The following is a 20,176-nucleotide window of genomic DNA, read 5'->3' as shown; positions in this document are numbered from 1 at the left end:
CTGCGCTTGCGCACGCCAAAGCCAGGCCCACGCCCTTGGTTTGGGTTTAAAACAGGAGCAGAAAATTACACTTTTAAATTTGCCTTTTCTGTTTAGTTTTTCATTGTTGCCGGTGTCGGGCAGCTATTTTTTTTCTTCTCTTAATAAAGCTGTGGGCCCTGATTTTGGATCCTTTCCCAAAACACGAGAGATCTGATTGCCAAAACAGACGTGGGCGCGGGAAACAACTAACTTCCTTCTTTGCAGACGCTACCCCACCCACTTCCGCCTTGCTGCAGCCAAAGCAGGGCTTCTCCGGGGTGCAGGAGGGCGCTCCCCCAGGCTGGCCGCCCCTCGGCCGGCTGTGCACGCGCACCGCGCGGCGCCGCTGGGGACGTGGACCCTCCGGGACGCCGGGGAACCAGCACGCCGCTCCGGTGCGTGGCGGAAGAAGCCCAAGTACCCCTCCCTGTCCCGGGGCAGCTCTGCTTCCGGGAAAGGGGCGCCCAGCCCTGGAGGCCCGGCTCCTTCCGGCGGCCCCGGCCTCCCTCTCCTGCTGGCCGCCTGCGGGCTCTCTCGCTGGACCGATCGGATGGCTTTAGGGGTGTCTCCTTGAGTGTGCGAAGATTCTGCTGTTTATCTCAAAGCAGACAGAAAACATCTCCCCTCCCCGCCCCTGTCTTCTCGCTGAGACAGTCTACGTTACAACTCCCAGAACTTGTACACCAGGCCGGCAGAGAAGCGCCTGTGCTTGTCTCCAGAGTGGCCGAGCGTGAGACGACTCGCCCGGGTTCTCTGGTCTCTTCAGCAGTGCACCCTGGCTTGGGGTGTGGTGAAGGAGGCGGAGAGATCGCCTGCTGCGAGTTGGAAGGCAGCCTGGGCCTAGATACCCAGCGAAAAGCACTCATCAGTTCCTTTAATGCTGTGGTGCTTGGATCTCCTCCCACTTTCCTGGTGCTGGCTCTATTTTTTCCGTTTCCCAGCCCATTCTTTCCCAGGCTTTCTCGTCCTTGTCATGCTCCCTATCTGTCAACCAAACGGCCATCATCTCCACTTTTCCAAACCTAATAGTTAATTGCGACGCCTAATCCATTGGTCTATCAGAAGTATATGACAAAGTTGATGACTTCATCTTGGCTCTCCTCCCTTGACTTCTACTACATCAATGCTCTCCTGATACCCACCCCCTAAATTCTCTCATACATCACTTTCTGACCTTAGTTAATCTCCCTGCACTCCGCCCAGCTCCTCCCACCTCCCCTCTCCCCACACTCCTTTAGAAAAGAGCCCGGTGATGGCGATGGCAGCACTTCGGAGGCTGAGGCTGAGGCTGGCAGATCTCTGGGAGTTCGAGACCAGCTTGGTCTACAGAGTGAGTTCCAGAACAACCAGGGCTACACAGAGAAACCCTGTCTCAAAACAAAACAAAAACAAACAGAAGAGCAGGCCTATGAGGGATATCAGCTGAACACAGCATAACAAGTTATAATAAGACTAGGCACAAGCCCTCATTTTAAGGCTGGCCAGGCAACCCAGTAGGAGGAAAAGGGTCCCAAGAGCAGACAAAAGAGTCAGAGACACCTCCCATTCCCACTGTCAGGGGTCCTACACAAAATAAGCTACAAAACTATAACACGTGTTCAGAGGACTGAGGTCAGACCCATGCAGGCTCATGATTGCTGCTTCAGTCCTGGTGAGCCTGTGAGCCCTGCTTAGTTGATTCTGTGGGCCCTGGAACCCTCTGGCTCCTACAACCCTTCCTCACACTCCTCAGTGAGATTCCCCAGCCCCACCTAAGGCTTGGCTGTGGGTCTCTGCATCTAATGACTTTCTGGTGACTGGTCACCCCACTTGAGTTCTCGTCTTCTCTAACTTGGGAGGGCTGGGTGGATGAGTGCTCTTTGCTCTTGCCGTTTGCACACCCCGACTCTGTGAACTCTGTGACACAGGGCCTCCTGGTGAACTGTACTTATCTAGGATGCAGATGCTCAGCGTGCAGGGGCAACTCTTTTCACACAGCCTTGCCGGGGGCTGCTGTGGTCAGCACACATCATAAACTTAGGCACTATTTCTGACCAGAGTTTTAAAAGAAACAGCAACAGCCCAGCTACCTGGCCTTTCAGTCTGCACTCCCTTGGTGGGTTTAAGATTTAAATACTAGCTTTTTGCTTAGGATTCCTCACTCTATATTGACCTTTTTCTTAAATACGTTTGTTTGTTTTTGAGACAGGGTCTCACTGTTACCCTGCTGGCCTAGACCTCAGTATGTAGCTCAGGCCCTCAACTCAGAGAGACCCTCCTGTCTCTGCCTCTGAGCGGCTGTGATAAAAAGACAGACGGCATGATGCATGGCATGAAATTATTTTTTGAGATAGTTTTTTTTTTCTGTATAGCTCAGCTTGGCATGTGACAGTCCTTATGCCCCATTCTCCCAGGTGTCTGAATTAGAGCTCTGAATGTCAAACCTGAATAGCCAGTTGGATATCTAGTTAGACGGTTTCAAACTCACTGCGTGGTTCAGGCTGGCCTCAAACTCATGGCCCTATGCCCAACTGAAACTTAAACTCATGATCTGTCTTGAAAACTTGTTTCTCTGGCAGTTGTCCTGTTCTTTGTGGTAACACTAGTTATGCAGGCCTGCAACCTTGGTACTGTTATAAACTAAAATGCAGCAAGTGGGGGTGATACCACAGCATACCCATGCCAAAATGTGCCCCAAGAAATTAGACCATGGAACAGATGTGGTATAAGGAGTTTTATTGGGGGAAGGGAGAGGAGGACCTGGGAAAAGGGAGAGGCAGCAATTGAGTCAGGTACACAGGCAGATAGGAGCAGAGCATGAAGACGGGAACGGGGAGGGGGACAAAGGGGAGGGTAAGGGGGGAGAGAGACTGCTGAGAACAGAGAGAGAGATGGGGTGGCAGGTGGTCCTTTTATTGGGCCACACACACGTCTTACCCAGCGACAGGTCATGACAAAGCAATTGCTAGGTCCCTGAAGGCACACAAGCAGAACTGCTAGCATGTTAATATTTTTTAATTAAAAACGAGGTCGTAGGAAAAGGTGGTGAGGTGGGACTGACGGTGTTGTGTTTAGACTGCTTCCTACTGACTGGGGGAGGGGCAGTGACATCTTTGAGGACCCTGAGAAAATTGGGATGCTGGCCAAATCACAGGAGAGCTGGCTTTTTCACTGGGCTGTCCAGGTTAGTGATCTCTCCCCGCCCCCAATTCTCCCTTCATGGACTCATATTTTATTAAAAATTGGCATACTGCTGGGCACGCCTGTCATCCCACCACTCTGGGAAGCAGAGGCAGGCAGACCTCTGAGTCTGAGGCCAGCCTGGTCTGCAAAGTGAGTCCAGGACAGACAAGGATACAGAGAAACCCTGTCTCAAACAAACAAAAAATCTGGCATACCTCATTTCCAAACTCTCACCGACACAAACAGAACAAATAATTCCCAATTATCTTACATCTAAACTTGCTTTGCTCTACGTCCTCACTCTTAATCTTTTATTTCTGATTTCTTTGCACTCTGCTCTCAAAAAAAAAAAAAAAATCTTAAGAGTGTAACACCAAGAAGCCGTGTAAGGTGGCCCACACCTTTAATTCTAGCATTCAGGGAGGCAGAGGCAGGCAGAATGCTCAGAGTTCGAGGACAGCCTGGTCTACACAGTGAGTCCCAAGGCATGCCTCCAAACAAAACAAACCAGGAGTACAGCACCATACCAAGTTCTTTTTTTGAATATTCAGGACAACAGGGCTTTTCTGTGTAGCCCTGGCTGTCCTGAAACTCACTCTGTAGACCAGGCTAGGCTAGAACTCAGACTCACCTGCCTCTGCCTCCCAAGCGCTGGGATTAAAAAATTGTTTAACCACTGTCTGGCTACCAGGTTCTTCTTTTCCTACTCTTATTGCCAGGAAACCATCTCCTTCGAGTGTTAATTTCTTTATATGTAGAGAATATAGCAAGACTTGGAAAGACTCAGAAAAGCAAAGTGATTAAACTATGAGTGGCGTTAAAGTATACACAACAGAGCCTGTATTCATTCCAACTCTTATCTGGACACACACAGCACCTGACTTCAGGAGGAAGTTCATTAAAGCAAATGAGGAAAACCAATAAAAGCTAAACAACAAATGAGTCCATTAGTTGATTTTGGGGGAGGGGGGAGGGAGCCAGGGTTTCTCTGTGTAGCTTTGGCTGTCCTGGACTCACTTTGTTAATCAGGCTGGCCTAGAACTCAGAGATCCACCTTCCTCTGCCTTGCTGAGCAGTGGGATCACAGGTGTGCACCACCATGCCCAGCTGAGTCAAACAGTTGAAAAAAAACCCTCCTGCTAAAGCATACAGCACAAAAACAAAGATTAATATCATTATGTTAATTAAGAAATTATAAAGAGGGCTGGAGGGATGACTCAGAAGTTAAGAACACTGTCTGCGCTGCCAAAGCTCCTGAGTTCAATTCCTAGCAACCACATGGTGGCTCACAACCATCTATAGTGAGATCTGGTGCCCTCTGCTGTCCTGGAGGCACACAAGCAGGCAGAATACTGTATAATAAATAAATCTTAAAAACAATTATAAAGGATGAATTGCATTTCGTAGAAATGTAGAGGTTACATGTTTTTTAACATAAAGCCCCAAAGTGCACATTTTTAAGAGATTTATTATTATTTATACAGCATTCTGCCTGCATGCCTGCACATAGGAAAGGGGCACCAGATCTCACTGTAGGTGGTTAGGAGCCACATGCAGTGGAGAGATGGCTTGGCGAAGAGCGCATGCTCTTCCAGAGGAGTTTGGTTCCCAGCACCCACATCAGGTGACTCGCAGTATGACTTGATGCCTCTGGCCTCCATATCTGCATCACCCACAGCCCTGCACACACACACACACACACAAAAAAAAAAAAAAAAAAAAAAAAAAGCTTAAAAAAAACACTGAAATGACTGGCAATGGCTAGTACTAATGGACTGGATCCATCACTAAAAATAGTAAAATTAAGGTGGGCACAGTGTAATCCCATCCTGTAATTCTGTAATCTTGTAATCCCAGCCCTCTGGGAGGCAGAGGTAGGGGGATCTCAGTGAGTTTGAAGTCAGCCTGGTCTACAAAATGAGTCCAGGACAGCCAAGACTACAGCAAGAAACCCTGTCTCAAAACACCAAAAAAAAAAAAAAAGGGAAAATTAACAGTTTCTAATGCTCAAGACAGGTATGTAAACTGTGGAGGAAACTGGACTTTATAATAATAAACTCCCAAAACTGAACAGCTTAGCTATACTTTATTGATATAAATACAACATATTTCACAAGCATCCACTATTTTGCCATACTACACAAGAGATAAAGTCAAACAAATACTAATGCAAAGAGAAAATACAGAAATGCTTTTGTTACAGAAGTCATCTATATAAAGCATCCCACATACTTTGTACAATTCACTTCTAATTGATTATTTGAACTTAAGCAAGGCTTAATTTATTCAAACATTTATTTTTCAGTGGAAAATGCTCTTTTCATCAGCGGTGGCTGCGTTTTCCCAACATCAAACATCATTTCCAAAGGCGGGTTGTTGAGAGAACACCAGTCAGGTATGCGGCCCGTCTGATTATAATATTCCTTTGAAATGGAACGGCTCCCAAGGATATCTTGCAATGCTCCAAAAACAGCTCCTGTGTAGTGAAAATACTTTTATAGCTAAGATGATATATCAGAGAGCTGTAAGCTGTGTAAATCCAGTTTTTAAAAAAAGATTTGTTGGGATTGGGGGGATAAGGGAGGAGCTACAGCTGGGATACAAAGTAAATAAACTTTAATTAATATAAAAAAAAGTTAATTTAAAAAAATTTATACAGTATTCTGCCTGCGTGTGTGCGTGCACACCAGAAGAGGGCACCAGATCTCATGGTTATGAGTCACCATGTGGTTGCCGGGAATTGGACCTTTGGAAGAACAGCCAGTGTTCTTTATCTCTGAACCATCTCTCCAGTCCCCACATACATCCATTTTAAGAAAAGAGGGGAATGGTAAATTCAGCAATGTAGATCAATCTCTCAATTACAGTTCAATGGGATTCTGAATAATGGACGGGTCAGCCATAATTCCTACGCTGAAACCTAAATGACCCTTTGCAGATTACAGTGAATATATTACAAAATCTAGAAGAAAGTGAAATAACATGAGGTAGAAAAATTTTCAACTTTAGGAAAGACAAGTTTGGTGTTTTTTTTTTTTTTTTGTCATAACTTTGTTATATATCATTAAATAAACTAACATTGCAAAACCCAATAGACATCATTTAAAAGTTTAAAAATTTTTATACTGAAAAAAGTCTTACAAAGCTGCACAAGGCAACCTTTATAAAATCTAATTCTCGATGAAGAAAATCAAGATTGACCAAATTCTAATCATTTAAAATCCTAGCATTTGTTCCCTCTATGTGACTCTGCCCCCGGCTCTCTCCTAAAACGCACAATGCAGGAGTGTACACTTCTGTTCCTGTTCTTCTCGAAGCTATTCATTAGACTGTGCTTATCCCGAGAGCACTGGGTGAGCTCCACGGCAAAGCAAAGGTCAGTTGAGGAACCATCTCCACCATTAAACAGGTGTTTTACGCAACAGCAGCTAGCACCAGAATAAAGTTGACACTTTCATTCCGAGGGATGACTTTAAATAAATAGTTCACTTATTATGTGAGACAGGCTCTTACTATGTAGTCTTGGCTGGCCTGGAGCTCACTAGGTTGTCTTCAAACTCGTAAGAGATCTGCCTGCCTCTGCTTCCAAAGTGTTGTGATTAAAGGCCTGTGCTACCAAACCCATCCCTAAGGATGAAATTTACTTAAAAAAAATCACAGTGTAAAGGAAAGCAGAAACAGGCATATAATTCTACAAATTCATATAATTTAGAAAAAAAGTCACTTTAATGACATTGTAACTTTAATGACAATTATTTGTTCATTTGAGGCAGGTCTCACTTTGTAGCTCAGACTGGCTTGGAATTCACTATGCTGCCCAGGTTTGCCCCAGACTCTTGACCCTTCCGCCTCAGCCTTCTAAATGATTGGACTTTGGGGCTTATTTCTCAGTGGAAATGTTATTTTCATCATAAGCGGCTAAGCTCTCCCAACATGAAGCATCACTTCCCAGGGGGGTTGTTGAGATGTATAGTCAGGCACATGAGCCAGCTACCAGCTATGCTGATGAGGTGGGGAGTTTTGAACAGTGGATCATCTACTCTGACAAGGTCATTAGTAATACCACTCAGGCTCCGTGCTTACCTCCCAACCAGGCCACACAATTAGCCTTTGCAGGCGGAGTATGAATTCGAAAGTTCTTAGTGCCAAGTGTCTTTTTGTATTTTGGTTTTTCTACCAAATACCGTATTTCTGCAAGCAATCTGTGGAGAAATCCTGGCAACATAGATGTGCCACCTATGACTACCAAATTCTCTGCCAGTTGCTTCCTGGTATCTATTGGGCACTGTTGAAAAAGAAGAAAAATTATTTTAATCGGATGAATACTGTCTGCCTAGACTCAGTACACAGACATGGATACTGTGGAGAGCAGCGGCCTCTGTGTGTGTAAGACTGTAATGGTTCTTTCATACAGCAAGCAGAGTGCCATGGAAACGCTGCCACACATGTACACGAAACCCTGAGTATTTTAGAACAAGAGTTTTAGATTTAGTGGTTTCTGTTTTAGACAGGGTCTCTATAACACTGGCTGGCCTAGAATTCATGTAAAGGCCTAGCTGGCACTGAAGTTAGAGATCCCCGCCTCTGCCTCCAAGCGCTGGGACTAAAGGTGTGTGCACACTCAACCTCTGTATAACCTTCCACAACAATCTCTGAACGTGTACGTGTGTGCGTGTGGTGTGTGTCTGTATGTGTGCACGCATATAGGTGCCAGGGCCTGTGCAGAGATTAGATGGCAATGTGCAGGGGTGGGCTGTGTGCTTCTGCTGTGTAGGACCTAGGGACTCAACTCAGGTCATCATGACTGTTGGCAAGTGCCTTTACCCACTATGCCATCTAGCTGGCCCATACCTTTATTACTTTAAAACTGAGTAAATTCCAAGTGGCATAGTCAGTATTATAAGCGTACTCATTTTTAAGACAGGATAACTAAGATAGGCAAGGAATGTGAGAACAACTATCTTTTTTCATATAGGTGAAGAAAGCATGAAACACTGAGCCACCACCATCCTCCCCGTTTACTTCTGTTTTGTTTGTTTTTTGAGACAGACAAACAAAGCCAAGAATTCACCTCACACCTGCGTTAGCCTCGAACTTGCAATCCTCCTGTCCCTGCCTTTATTATTATTTTTAAATATTTGTTTATTATGTATACAGTGTTCTGCCTACAGAAGAGAGCACGTTATTGGTGACTGTGAGCCACCATGTGGCTGCTGGGGATTGAACTCATAACCTCGGAACCATCTTTCCAGCCCTGTCTCTGGCTTTAGAATGCTAGGATAACAGGTGTGTGCCACTGCACCTGGCTGAAAACTAATTTTTTAAGTTATTTTGTTTATACTACCATACCGAAGGCCCGTTGCTGGGGGGGAAGGTAAAACTTTCAGAGCCTGTTTGGAGGCTCTAACAGGAGAACGCAGCTATCTGTGTGCCCTGACTGGAGACACTACTGAAAAGGTCATACTGGTGGTACATCTTCTGGAAGCTGAGCTTTAAAGGAGAGAATGGACTCTGCCTCGCCTGCCAATCACATCAGCCTGTCACCTATGGGGTGCTGGATGTCCCAGCCAGATCATCCTCACTCCAACCCTCTTGGGACTCATTTTAAGAATGAGGAATGAAATCGTACTTCAATGAGTGGTGTCCCACAGTGAAGCCATCAGGTTTGGTGGCAAGTACCCTAAGCCACCTTGCTGGTCCTATAAATATTTTTAAAATACTAAGAAAAAGCTTTTTGTTTTTTTTTTGTTTTTTTTGAGACAGGGTATTAATATGTGACCATGAGTTGTTACAAACTATGGTATCCTGGAGTTCTTCATCCAACTGCTTTGGCCTCTCAATGGGTACTATGCTCAGCTACATTAACTAGAAAATTCCACAGAAAAGATAAAGAATGAAAGCCAGGTGTGGTGCTGCATGCATAATCCCAGGACTCAAGAGGAAGAGACAGAAGGATTTGAAGAATTACAAGTTCAAGGATAGCCTGGTCTACACAGTGAGTTACAGGCCAAAAACAAAACAAACAAAAACCCCCACAAGTTAAATATTAAAAAAGTAACAGTATTCTATAAAAACTATAATAGGAAATTAGTGATAAAAAGGGGCCTGAAAAAATACTTTTCTTATAAATATATGAAAAGAACAACTGCAGAAAATAATACCTAAAAATTTTTCTTTGAAGGACTGTTACAACAAAGGAAGCTATAAATACCTGTAAAAGGGAATCCAATATTAAAGTGGCAACTGATTTCTCCTCATTATCTTGTTCAAAAAGAATTTCCACAACTGAATCTCTAATGAGATACGAAGAAAAGAGAGCATGTTATAGGCATCATATGATACGACATAAAACACAAAGCTTTTCCATTGTAAATGGGGGCAGTAGATCCACTCCCAGGACTGAAATGGGGATTCAGGGACCTGGCATACAGGAAGCATTTCCTCAAGCACTAGCTACTGCTGCAGTAAGATTTATGTGTTTTAGATTTCATTACACTTCCTCAAACATAACAACAGAAAAGACGTTACACTCTGTAAAAGTTAACAAGAATCAATGTGTTGCTAAGTTGGAGATACATGGGATTTTAAAACCGACTAAAAAATCTAAAAAACAACAACCTTTGTTTTTTAAGTTTTTCTGAAGCAATGTACCATGTAACTCAAGCTGACTCGAAGCTCCTTATTCTCTTGTCTCTACGTCCCTTGTGCTGGAATTTCAGATGTGAGTTATCACACCAGGCATCCACTTTTTTTTTTTATTTTATTTTAAAAAATACACAAAGCTAGGTATGGTGACTCATACCTGTAATCCCAGCATAAAAGAAAGGTAAGGCAGAAGTATTGCCACAAATCTGAGGTCAGCCTGGGCTACATAGTGAGACCCTGTTTAAAAACAAAAACAAAAACAGGAGAGCACCAAGGACATGACAAAGACTGCATAACGTATACCTTTATCTTCCTCTCAAATTAGAACTTTCTTCTGGGGTACCATGAGAAAGGTCTTTGGGGTGAACAGAGTATTTTTTCATTGTACATATTTAAGACATACAACACAATGTTTTGAAACACAAATGCATACTGAAATGACCGCCTATCACCTTTCAGTTACCTTATTTCTGGTAAGAGTAGCTATGCTATGATTTATTCTCCCAGACACTTTTCAGTATGTAACATGCATTACCAGCTACAGTCATCATCTTGCACATGTGGCATAATGTTATTATGTACTGTATAAAGACTATACTTGCATTATTCAAATGATTTCTCTGCCCCCATACCTAGCTGCAATCCAGACATGGCACTGTTATAGTCATGCTAAGAATCTCAAGTTTGTGTAAACATTGCTCCCTCTTTATTCTCTAATTTGTCAATAAAGTTGTTCAGCCAATAACTGAGCTAATAACTGGGCTGGACTTCTGTTTCCAGCAAGGGAAGAGTAAATATTCATTTGGCCAGGAGGAGAGGCCGAGAAGACATGAAAAAGCAGCTGGAGCAAAGAAAAGCCAAAAAAATGCAAGCATCTTCGGGATTTTGGCTCACAGGAGTTAGATCAGCTTAGAGAATTAACTTAGACTAACATTGCTCAGTTACTATACATAAATGTTGAATAAAACCAAAGCATCTGTCTTATGTGGGGCTTGGCTGGGTTAGATAAAAACTGCCAGCTACAATGTAGCTTCAACATGCATAAGTACTAGTTTATGTCCTTTAATCTACTTTCTTCTGGTTCCCTCTATCCCTAGGAGCCACTGTTGTATTCTATTTCTAGATAAAAGATTAACCAGTATTTTTCTTCATCTATTTGGCATAGTTCTTTTAATCAAACTAGTAAAATTTCATGTTTATTTGTATTTTTCTTTTTTTAACATATTTTTCAGAATATATGCACATTAAAAAATAGATTTACAATAGAAAATATTGTGCCTTACATGCACAAAAACTTAAATGAACTAATGATAAAATCACACATAATTATGGCTCAGACATAATATCTACTGTAAACCAATTTTATCAAGTCAATTTCATGACCATAATAATTTAAAATGTTATTGCTTATAGGTCACAGAAATCTACACATAAAATTGCACAGAACTATACATACACTGTATGCCAATACCAATTGACTACTTATTTAAATTTAGAGACAGGATCTTTCTATGTGGTCATGGGTGTCTTGAAACTCACTATGTAGATAAGCCTGGCATCAAACCCACAAGGACTCACCTGCCTCTGGCCTTCCAAGTGCTGAGGTTAAAAGCATGCACCCCCTCACTCAGCTTCTGTATTTTCTTTTAAAACAATCTCTAAATCTAGAATTATGTGAAAATTAAAAACAACAACAACAACCACTGATCCTTTTTTAAAAAACTTTTTAAAGACAGGGACTCACTATATAGCCTTAAGTGACCTTGAACATATGACCCATATGCTTCATCCTTCTAAATGTTGCCATTACAGTTCTGTGCAGCACACCTGGCTCACAGATACACTTGTAAGCTGGGTATAGTATGCCTCCTGCCATCAGCTCAACTACTACGCATTTACCAGCCTCCCAGGCTGCAGACAAAGGCAAGCAGCAGACGAGACAGAGAGACCTGTAGGAGTTCTACAAAGCTCCTTAGAGATGAGAAGCACTTTTCCTCCCCTTCTCTTCTTAGGCTAACTTGCTCGCTGCATAAGACAGAGAAACTATGACTCCAGCAGCCACACAGAAAAAGAGAGGGAAGGATGTTCTGGTTTCTATCAGGAGCATTGGGAACTGTCAGGGTTTTTCTTTTGCTTTTCTTTCTTTCAAGATAGGGTTTCTCTGGCTGTCCTGGACTGCTTTACAGACCAGGTTGGCCTTGAACTCGAAGAGACCCTCCTGCCTCTGCCTCCTGAGTGCTGGGATTAAAGGCGTGCATCATCACGCTCAGCTAGCTGTCAGATATTCTAAACTTGGATTCCATGACAGACACAGCCACATTGCTGAAGTCACTATCTTCATGTTTGTATAACCTGTGTGGCCAAGACAAATAATAGCTAGAATGATACAAATCTAACATCTAGTGAACATCTAAGCTCCATTTTTGTTTGTTTTTTTGAAACAGGGTCTATCTTCATTTACTGTAGGTCCCACTAAACAATCAAGAGAAAATTTAAAATAATAATTTAATAAAATAACATTTAATTTTATTTATGTATTTATTTTTGAGACAGGGTTTCTCTGTGTAGGCTTAGCTGTCCTGTACTCACTTTGTAGACCAAGTAAGTCTCCAAGTCACAGAGATCCACCTGCTTCTGCCTCCTCGAGTGCTGAGCACCACCAAGCCCACTGGGTACTCTGATTTATAATCTTTAACTTCTATGTATTTATGCTCATTCCCTTGACCTCTCACCTTGTTATCTTAAAACTTAAAAGAATATCCAGTATGGTATATAACTGATAACTGTTCTTGTTTTGTTTTGTTTTCAAGACAGGGTTTCTCTGTGTAGCCCTTGCTGTCCTGGACTCGCTTTATAGACCAGGCTAGCCTCAAACTCACAGAGATTCACCTGCTTCTGCCTCCCTGAGTGCTGGGATTTACAGGTGTGCACCACTGTGCCCAACTTTTCTGTTAATGCAACTTTTGATATTGTATCTTAAAAAAGAAACTTTTAGGGGGCTGGAGAGATGGCTCAGAGGTTAAGAGCACTGGCTGGTCTTTCAGAGGTCCTGAGTTCAGTTCCCAGCAACCACATGGTTATGGTGGCTCACAGCCATCTAGAAGGTCTACATGCGACAGAACATTGCACACATGATAAATAAATAATTAAAAAAATAAACCGTTAAGGCATCAGGTATGCACTTATTATAGCAGCACTCAAGGTGGCTAAGGCAGAAGAACCCTGGGTTGAGGTCAGCCTGGGCTACAGTATGACACCCTGGAAAAACAAAAAGGAAATTTATAGATAGATTTCATAAAATTAGAAATATAAATAAAATTACACTGTTAGCAATATAATTACACCATTAGTAATATGATTATATAAATCCTTAACAGTAGTTTTTGTTACATTATCTGAGAAATAATGAAACAAATAATAAAATGTGAACTACTAATGGATCCTACAGACTAAATTTATGTGATATGATACATTCCTTCTAACAAAACAAATTTTGGTTTTTTTGTTTGTTTGTATGCTTCTTCAAGACAGAGTTTTTCTGTGTAAGCCTGGCTGAGCTGGTACTTGCTTTGCCTCAAACTTGAGAAGATCCACCCGACTCTGCCTCCCAAGTGCTGGGATTAAAAGTGTATGCCACCACGTCATAACAATGTATTTAAATTTTAATTTATTATTTCTATTTTATGTGTATGGGCATTATGCCAGCATGTGTATCTGTGCACCATATACATGCAATGCCCACGAAGGCCAGAGGAGAGCTTAGGACACTCTGGAACTAGTTGCCATGTGGGTGCTGGGAATTGAACCTGCCTCCTCTGTGTTCACTGCTAAGCCATCTTTCCAGGCCCAAAAACAAAGTTTTAAAGCACACACAAGCAAATAACTGATTACAAATAAAATCCAGCCATTTTACAAGTTTTGTTAGAACACAGGTGTCATCATTCACTTATATATTGCGTATGTATATATATACATATACACACACACACACATATATATATGTATGTATATATATAATGCAGTCAATTTTGTACTCCAGCTGTAGAGCTGAGTAGGTGCAAAGACTATATGGACCTAAAAGTCACAGACATTTACTACCTGGTTGTTAAAGAATTTAATACCGCTTCTCTTAAAACATATTTCCTGCTGCTTTTTGAAACATTCTTAGTTTCATTAAAATAATTCTGAATTACTCTGATGAACAGAAAAAAATTTTTGTTTGTTTGTTTGGGTCTTTTTTTGTTTTTGTTTCTCAAGACAGGCTTTTTCTGTGTAGCCTTGGCTGTCCAGGACTCTGTAGACCAGGCTGTCCTCGAACTCACAGGAGATCCACCTGCCTCTGCCTCCCTAAGCACTGGGATTAAAGGCATGGGACACCACAATCAGCTAAAAGAGAGTATTTAAAAAACATTAAAAAACTGAATAACATCACTGACTAAAAGTGAAGCATCATAAAAAACATTTTACTGTTAACCTGGAAAACCTAAATATTTTTCAAAGCCAAACATTTAACTCATTATTTTGTTCATAAAAATTAATGTCTAACCTGATTGATCCAAGCACATGTAAAATCTTCTCTCCATCTAATGGATAGTCAACATTTGGCGGTGGAGAGGGACGCTAAAATGTAAAAAAAAAACAAACACAACAAGGTATAATTATAAGGAAACATGTATCTAACTTTCGCAAATGATAAAATTTTTAAGCTTACCTCATTATTCCCATCAATATTAAATTTTGCTGCTTGGATTTGTAGTCCGCGCTTCAGATCACTTACAAAACATGTACGCACTTAAGAAAGGAAGAAACGAGCCTTCATCACTGCTGTTGCTCAATGAACGGTGAGCTACACCTTAGCTAAACAATCCTGCTCAGGGGTCACACAATTTAAATATTCATCTTCTGTGAAATCGTTCATTATTTTATTGCTTTTATATTAAACAGAGTTGAGGTTTTATTACAGTATTTTAATAAAGGCTTAAGCATGAAGCTTATGAGAAAAAAATGAGGTGCCAGAGAGATAGAGAATGGAGGAGGCAGAGAGGGAAAAGAGAGGAGCCCAGGAAGAAAGATGGGTACGTTTAAGAGCAAGGGTGCAGGCTTCTCTATGGGAGTGCCGCCTACAAAACCATATTCTAAAATTACCTCTGCAGAGTCATTCTGCCATTTCATAGCCTTTGCAGAAATGTAACTAAACAAATCAACTGCAACACCATGAAAGGCAGCTCTTCCAATTAAAGAGCATTTGTCTTCAGGTTTTCTATCTCCCTTTTCTCCTTGTCAGCCTTTAACAAATCTCAGTGAAAGCACAGACTCCACTTTACTCCCAGCTTGAGTCTCTGTGGTGATCCCTTCCTGCACAGCACATCCAGCAGTATCACCTGCCTGCTACTCTATCATTTTAATTTTTGTATTTTGAGCACAGAAGACTTTTTTTTCTGCAAATAACCTTAAATAATGTCTTTAGACAGTGAAGTAAAAAGTTAAAATCTGAGGAAAAGCTGGGGCTGAATGCAAGAAATCTAATTACTTCAGCCAATGTAGTGGTGGTGCATGCTTTTTAATCCCAGCATTCAGGAGGCAGAGGCAGGTGGATCTCTGTGAGTTTAAGGCCAGCCTAGTCTACAAAGAGAGTTCCAGGACAGCCAGGGCTGTTACACAGAGAAACCCTGTCTCGAAAAACAAAAACAAAAATTCTGCTGGGGGCTGAGAGATGTCTCAGTACTTGTTCTTCCAGAGGACCCAGGTTGGTTCCCAGCGCTTACACGGTGGTTCACAAGCATCCTAATCCCTGTTGCAGGGAACCTAACCTCTTCTGACCTCTACAGGCAACAAGCTCTCATGTGGTGCACACACATACATTCAGGTAAAACATTTATACAAATAAACTAAACTAAAAAAAAAAAAGAAAAGTTTCTGTTGTTGAACATGTTATTCAGCAACATGGCCCTTCCCCCGAGACAGGGTCTCAATAGAAAGCCCTAGCTGGCCTAAACCTTGCTCTATGTATGTACTTGCCTCACATGCTAAGATGACAGACAGGCACATGCCACCACACCTGGTTCCATTTTCAATACATTTTCTTTCTTTTTTAAAGATATATTTATACAGGTACATACACTGTTTGTATATATGCCTGCATGACAAAGAGAGCATTAGATCTCACTACAGGTGGTTGTGAGCCACCATGTGGTTGCTGGGAATTGAACTCAGAAGCTCTGAAGAGCAGCCAGTGCTCTTAACCACTGAGCCATCTCTCCAGCCCCTGAATATATATTCTATCTGTACTTTTAGAAACATGTGCCCTTGAGGCTAGTACTAAAGAATGAAAGAGACCAAAACAAGAACTTTAGGGCCAGAGAGATGGACGGTGTTAAGGCACTTGCTGTCAGGCCTGGTGACCTGAGTTATCCTGAAGACCCAAGTGTTGATAGAGGAAACTCCACTTACCTTTAATATCTTCCAGGATACTTTCTGGAACTGAACCTGAAAAATAATTTTATTAAGAATTAAAGAACTTTAATAATAATTTCTAAAAATCCTATTACAGTGTATCCAGTTCCCTGTTTAAGTAAAACTAAATAACATATAACTACTGTAATCTTTTTAAAGGCCTAACAAAGAAATCAACTTTGCTTTTAGGGAAGAAATCTTCCCTAAGTTAAACATTCAAAGTCAAAAGACAGTAGAGAAACTGATCCCAGGAGTGTAAAAGTAGTACGGGAGGCCAGCATGGGGCTCAGCAGCACAGTGCATGCACAAGGACACACGAGGCCTTGGGGTCAGGTCCCAGCACTACAAAAAGATAACAGCAATTACCACTTAAAATACAGTAGGAAAGACTGAGAAATCTTTCCAACAGACAGAGCTTCGCTGACTATCTTCTAACAAAGCACCCAGAGGAACACAGGGCTTACAGACAAATTACTCCAAAAGAGGCTACGTTCTGAGTTTGCATCTTTCATATGACAATAGCTGCCAGTGATATCACAAACCAGTATGTATTTGGGGGAGGAAGGGCATATGCAATGGCACACACATGGCAGTAAGAGGGCAGTTTTTCCTTTTACTATGTGGGTAAATTTAGACCAGCACATGCTTTTATTCCCTGAGCCATCTTGCTGTCATACGATCCCTAGCACATTTAAAAAAAAAAAAAAAGTACATAAAATCTTTTAATCTTTTATTTCAAAGGGTGTATTTATTTTTTCTTAGCAGACATTAACTGCACAAAACAATGGGATTCACAATGAATTACATCTCCACACATGTAGGTAACATAGTTAATCACATTACTCCCCTAGCACTCTCTTTTGTTTCCCAACCCTTTCTAAAGATGACATTTAAAAAGAAGAGTAAAAGGCTTGACAAGCTGGCTTGGGAAGATGGAGCTAATTGAAAATTCACCTGAGACTCTCTAGTCCACCTAAGATTTTAATCTAAGCTTTGCTAAGGCCTGCAGAGAGTACACTTTACATTCTTTTACATCTCTGGTCATTCTCTGTGATTCAGCAAGTTGTACTAGTTATGACTTCTCAATCTCTAATATTTATGGGCAGGAAAGATCAGAGTAAGTCAAAGAGGGTTCACTATGGAGAGCAATCCCTAGAATGGAGAGTTCCTAATATTACAGTTAAAGCTCGCCCCTACCCCGACCACCAGTTGGGCCTCAGTGTGTTGGCAGGGCCAGTTCAAATACAAGGTTCCTGCTTCAGTCTTTTGAGTAGCTGAGATTACAAGTGCATGCTACTGTGCATAGCTTATGGTCAGTTTTTTGTTTTGTTTTGCTTCTTTTTGTTTTTGGAGACAGGGTTTCTCTAACAGCCCTGAATGTCCTAGAACTCACTCTGGAAACCAGGCTGGATTGGAACTCAGGAATAAAGGCATGCATTACCCCACCAATCTGGCTATGGTCAGTTTAAAGTAATGTCTTAAAAAAAATTCTGGAATGCTATGCTGAACTTACCTATCTTTGGAGACCTTTCATAATTTAACTATCATTATTGATCTACTAAAATACTAACAAAATTTATTTGCTTTAGAAAAACTAATCAGCCAGGCAATAGAGGCACATGCCTTTAATCCCAGCACTCAGGAGGCAGAGGCAGGCAGTCTGTGAGTTCCAGGCCAGCCTGGTCTGCAGAGAGAGAACTAGGACAGCCAGGGCTATTACACAGAGAAACCCTGTCTCAAAACAAAACAAAACCAACCAAAATCTGAATAAATGACAGATAACACATAGATAAACGAATCAATTTTCTATAATAAAATAAAAAATACTATTAACAATCAAGAAAAAATTTTAAGAAAACATGAAAAGCAAGGTTAAATAAATGCCCCTAAAACTGAGTATTTTTCCTTTCCAGCATACTTTTCTTACAAAGGCCCTTCAGTTTGGCAAATGGGTTTACTAGAGGGACAACTGCTCTGCTGAGGAAAGACAAAGCAAACGTTGTAAAAGTTGACTTTCCAGTTGGTCATGTACAGGGAACAAAATTCTAAGCAGAGTGTGTGGGTGGTGGGAGCCAGTCCTTAGGTAAAAAACTAGGATGAAGACAGATGTGCAGATAAGTACTCTTGGTGATGGGGAGAGTAAATTTCTAGCTCAAATAAGCAGTAAAAAGGGTAGAGTTAAGGCTAAGGGGTAGATTAGAATGGAACTGTGGAAAAAGTGTAGCAGATAAGAAATTTGGGTTAATCTGTAGGAGCTAAAAAACTTCTCACCAATTTAGGGAAAAGCTACCACTGACAACAGTACGAAATAAAGCAAGTCAGCAAAGGCCATGCCCACAGGAGGAGATGAGGGTGAGAGTGCAGGGCTCTGCTTTTACAAGTGCAGTGGCAGGAAAGGTAGAAATGCCACAGGAGAAATTAGACAGACTTTTCTGCCCAAGAACTGGAAAGCTTTGCTAGTTCTGTTTTCTAAAAGGAGAAACAGAGATGATGCTATTACCTGTTTAAAAAATTAACATATAATTATCTCATTTTCTCTCTCCCCTAAGATGTGATGACCTTTATCTAATAACATAACAATGACAAGAGAAGCCAAGTACTTGAAAGGCAGAAACAGGCGGAACCCGAGTCCAGCAACAGCCAGCACTGCACGAGAGAATAGTGCTGTGTTCACCCCACTGCCAAGAGCACTATTTTTTTTTTTTTTTTTTTGAGACAGGGTTTCTCTGTTTAGCCTTGGCTGTCCTGGACTCTTGTAGTCCAAGCTCACCTGAACTCACAGAGATCCCCCTGAGTCTGCCTCCCTGAGTGCTGGGATTACAGGCATGCGCCACTGTGCCTAGCTAGGCCTTAAGTGATGTATGTAATTTGTATCTAACAATCTGTTGAAAATACGAGTATCAAGTTCAGAAAGATCAGGCCCCATCTGAGAATCAACAGCATGCAGACAGCTGTGACTTTAGTCAGAGTGCTTAAAAGCCAGAGGAAGAAAGAAGGAAAAAACAAAGGAACAAATCAACCAAGTGCTCCATGGAACCACTAGTAGAGAAATTAAGAGCAAAAAGAAGGAAGGAAGAATACTCAGAAATAACGGAGTCCACAGAAGAAAGACTGAAGGCAAAGGGAGGACAGCTTAGGAGGACAAGATGATTCAAAATACCAAGAGTTCTAGGAAAGATGGCTAACAGACAGCTGGGTTTACTGACAGGGCTAGAGCAAGGTCAAGTGTGGTATAGAGACATGAGGTTAACTAGCAATGGGCAAAGATTAAAATGTAAAGGAAAAGCATGAAGAGCAGAGTCCACTCAAACAGCTCATTACCCATCACTGAGGGAAGGCTCTGTCCTTTAGCAGCACCAGTGTCAACAGTACATTGTTCCAATAGTTGAGTTTCCAACTCCCTGAAATTTGAAAAAGTTATTGAAATTAAAATAGTGCAAATAATAACCTCTTCTTATTTAATAGTCACTACATAAGAAATCATGATGTCTCACATAAAAATGTTTGTATTGAGGGTGGGTCTCTTGTAGTCCAGGCTGATTTTGAACTTCCTATGTAGCTGGGGGTGACCCTGAACTTGATTTTCTTGCCTCTACCTCTGAGGTGCTGATGCTAACTAGGATCAGAGGTGTGTATCACTGTACCTGGTGTTATGTAGTACTGGAGATAGAACCTCAGACTCTATGCATACTAGGCAAGCACTCTATCCAGAGCAATACACATGCTTTTATCTTTAAAACAGAAATACACTCAACCACCCCATTCCATACCAAGACTTCCCATATCCTCCTCCAGGTTCTAGTGTGGCCTCTTCTTTGCTGCCTCCACCACCCAACTCCACAACCAGACTTCCCCTGTCTTCCTTGAGAGCCTAGCCTGAACTAACAAAGGAGTC

The 20,176-nt window shown here is 41.8% G+C and overlaps 1 protein-coding gene across 1 annotated transcript in view; it reads right to left on the bottom strand.

The window, feature by feature from the left end:
- Nucleotides 1–5,250: 5,250 nt before the first annotated feature.
- The window catches only part of Actr10 (actin related protein 10), a 31,786-nt gene continuing 16,860 nt past the window's right edge, over nucleotides 5,251–20,176 (bottom strand). The window contains exons 7-13 of the mRNA XM_021642642.2: nucleotides 19,603–19,682; nucleotides 16,279–16,314; nucleotides 14,540–14,619; nucleotides 14,375–14,448; nucleotides 9,395–9,476; nucleotides 7,267–7,468; nucleotides 5,251–5,659 (exon numbers count right to left, since the gene is read on the bottom strand). Of these exons, the coding sequence (XP_021498317.1) occupies nucleotides 5,478–5,659; nucleotides 7,267–7,468; nucleotides 9,395–9,476; nucleotides 14,375–14,448; nucleotides 14,540–14,619; nucleotides 16,279–16,314; nucleotides 19,603–19,682 (736 nt within the window). The 3' untranslated portion in view covers nucleotides 5,251–5,477. The remainder of the gene's footprint in view (nucleotides 5,660–7,266; nucleotides 7,469–9,394; nucleotides 9,477–14,374; nucleotides 14,449–14,539; nucleotides 14,620–16,278; nucleotides 16,315–19,602; nucleotides 19,683–20,176) is intronic.

This window comes from Meriones unguiculatus, chromosome 7, assembly GCF_030254825.1.
Source record: "Meriones unguiculatus strain TT.TT164.6M chromosome 7, Bangor_MerUng_6.1, whole genome shotgun sequence".
NCBI classification, from domain to species: Eukaryota; Metazoa; Chordata; class Mammalia; order Rodentia; family Muridae; genus Meriones; species Meriones unguiculatus.
The sequence above is the reverse complement of the archived record's forward strand: the minus strand, read 5'-3'. Positions and strand labels throughout refer to the sequence as shown.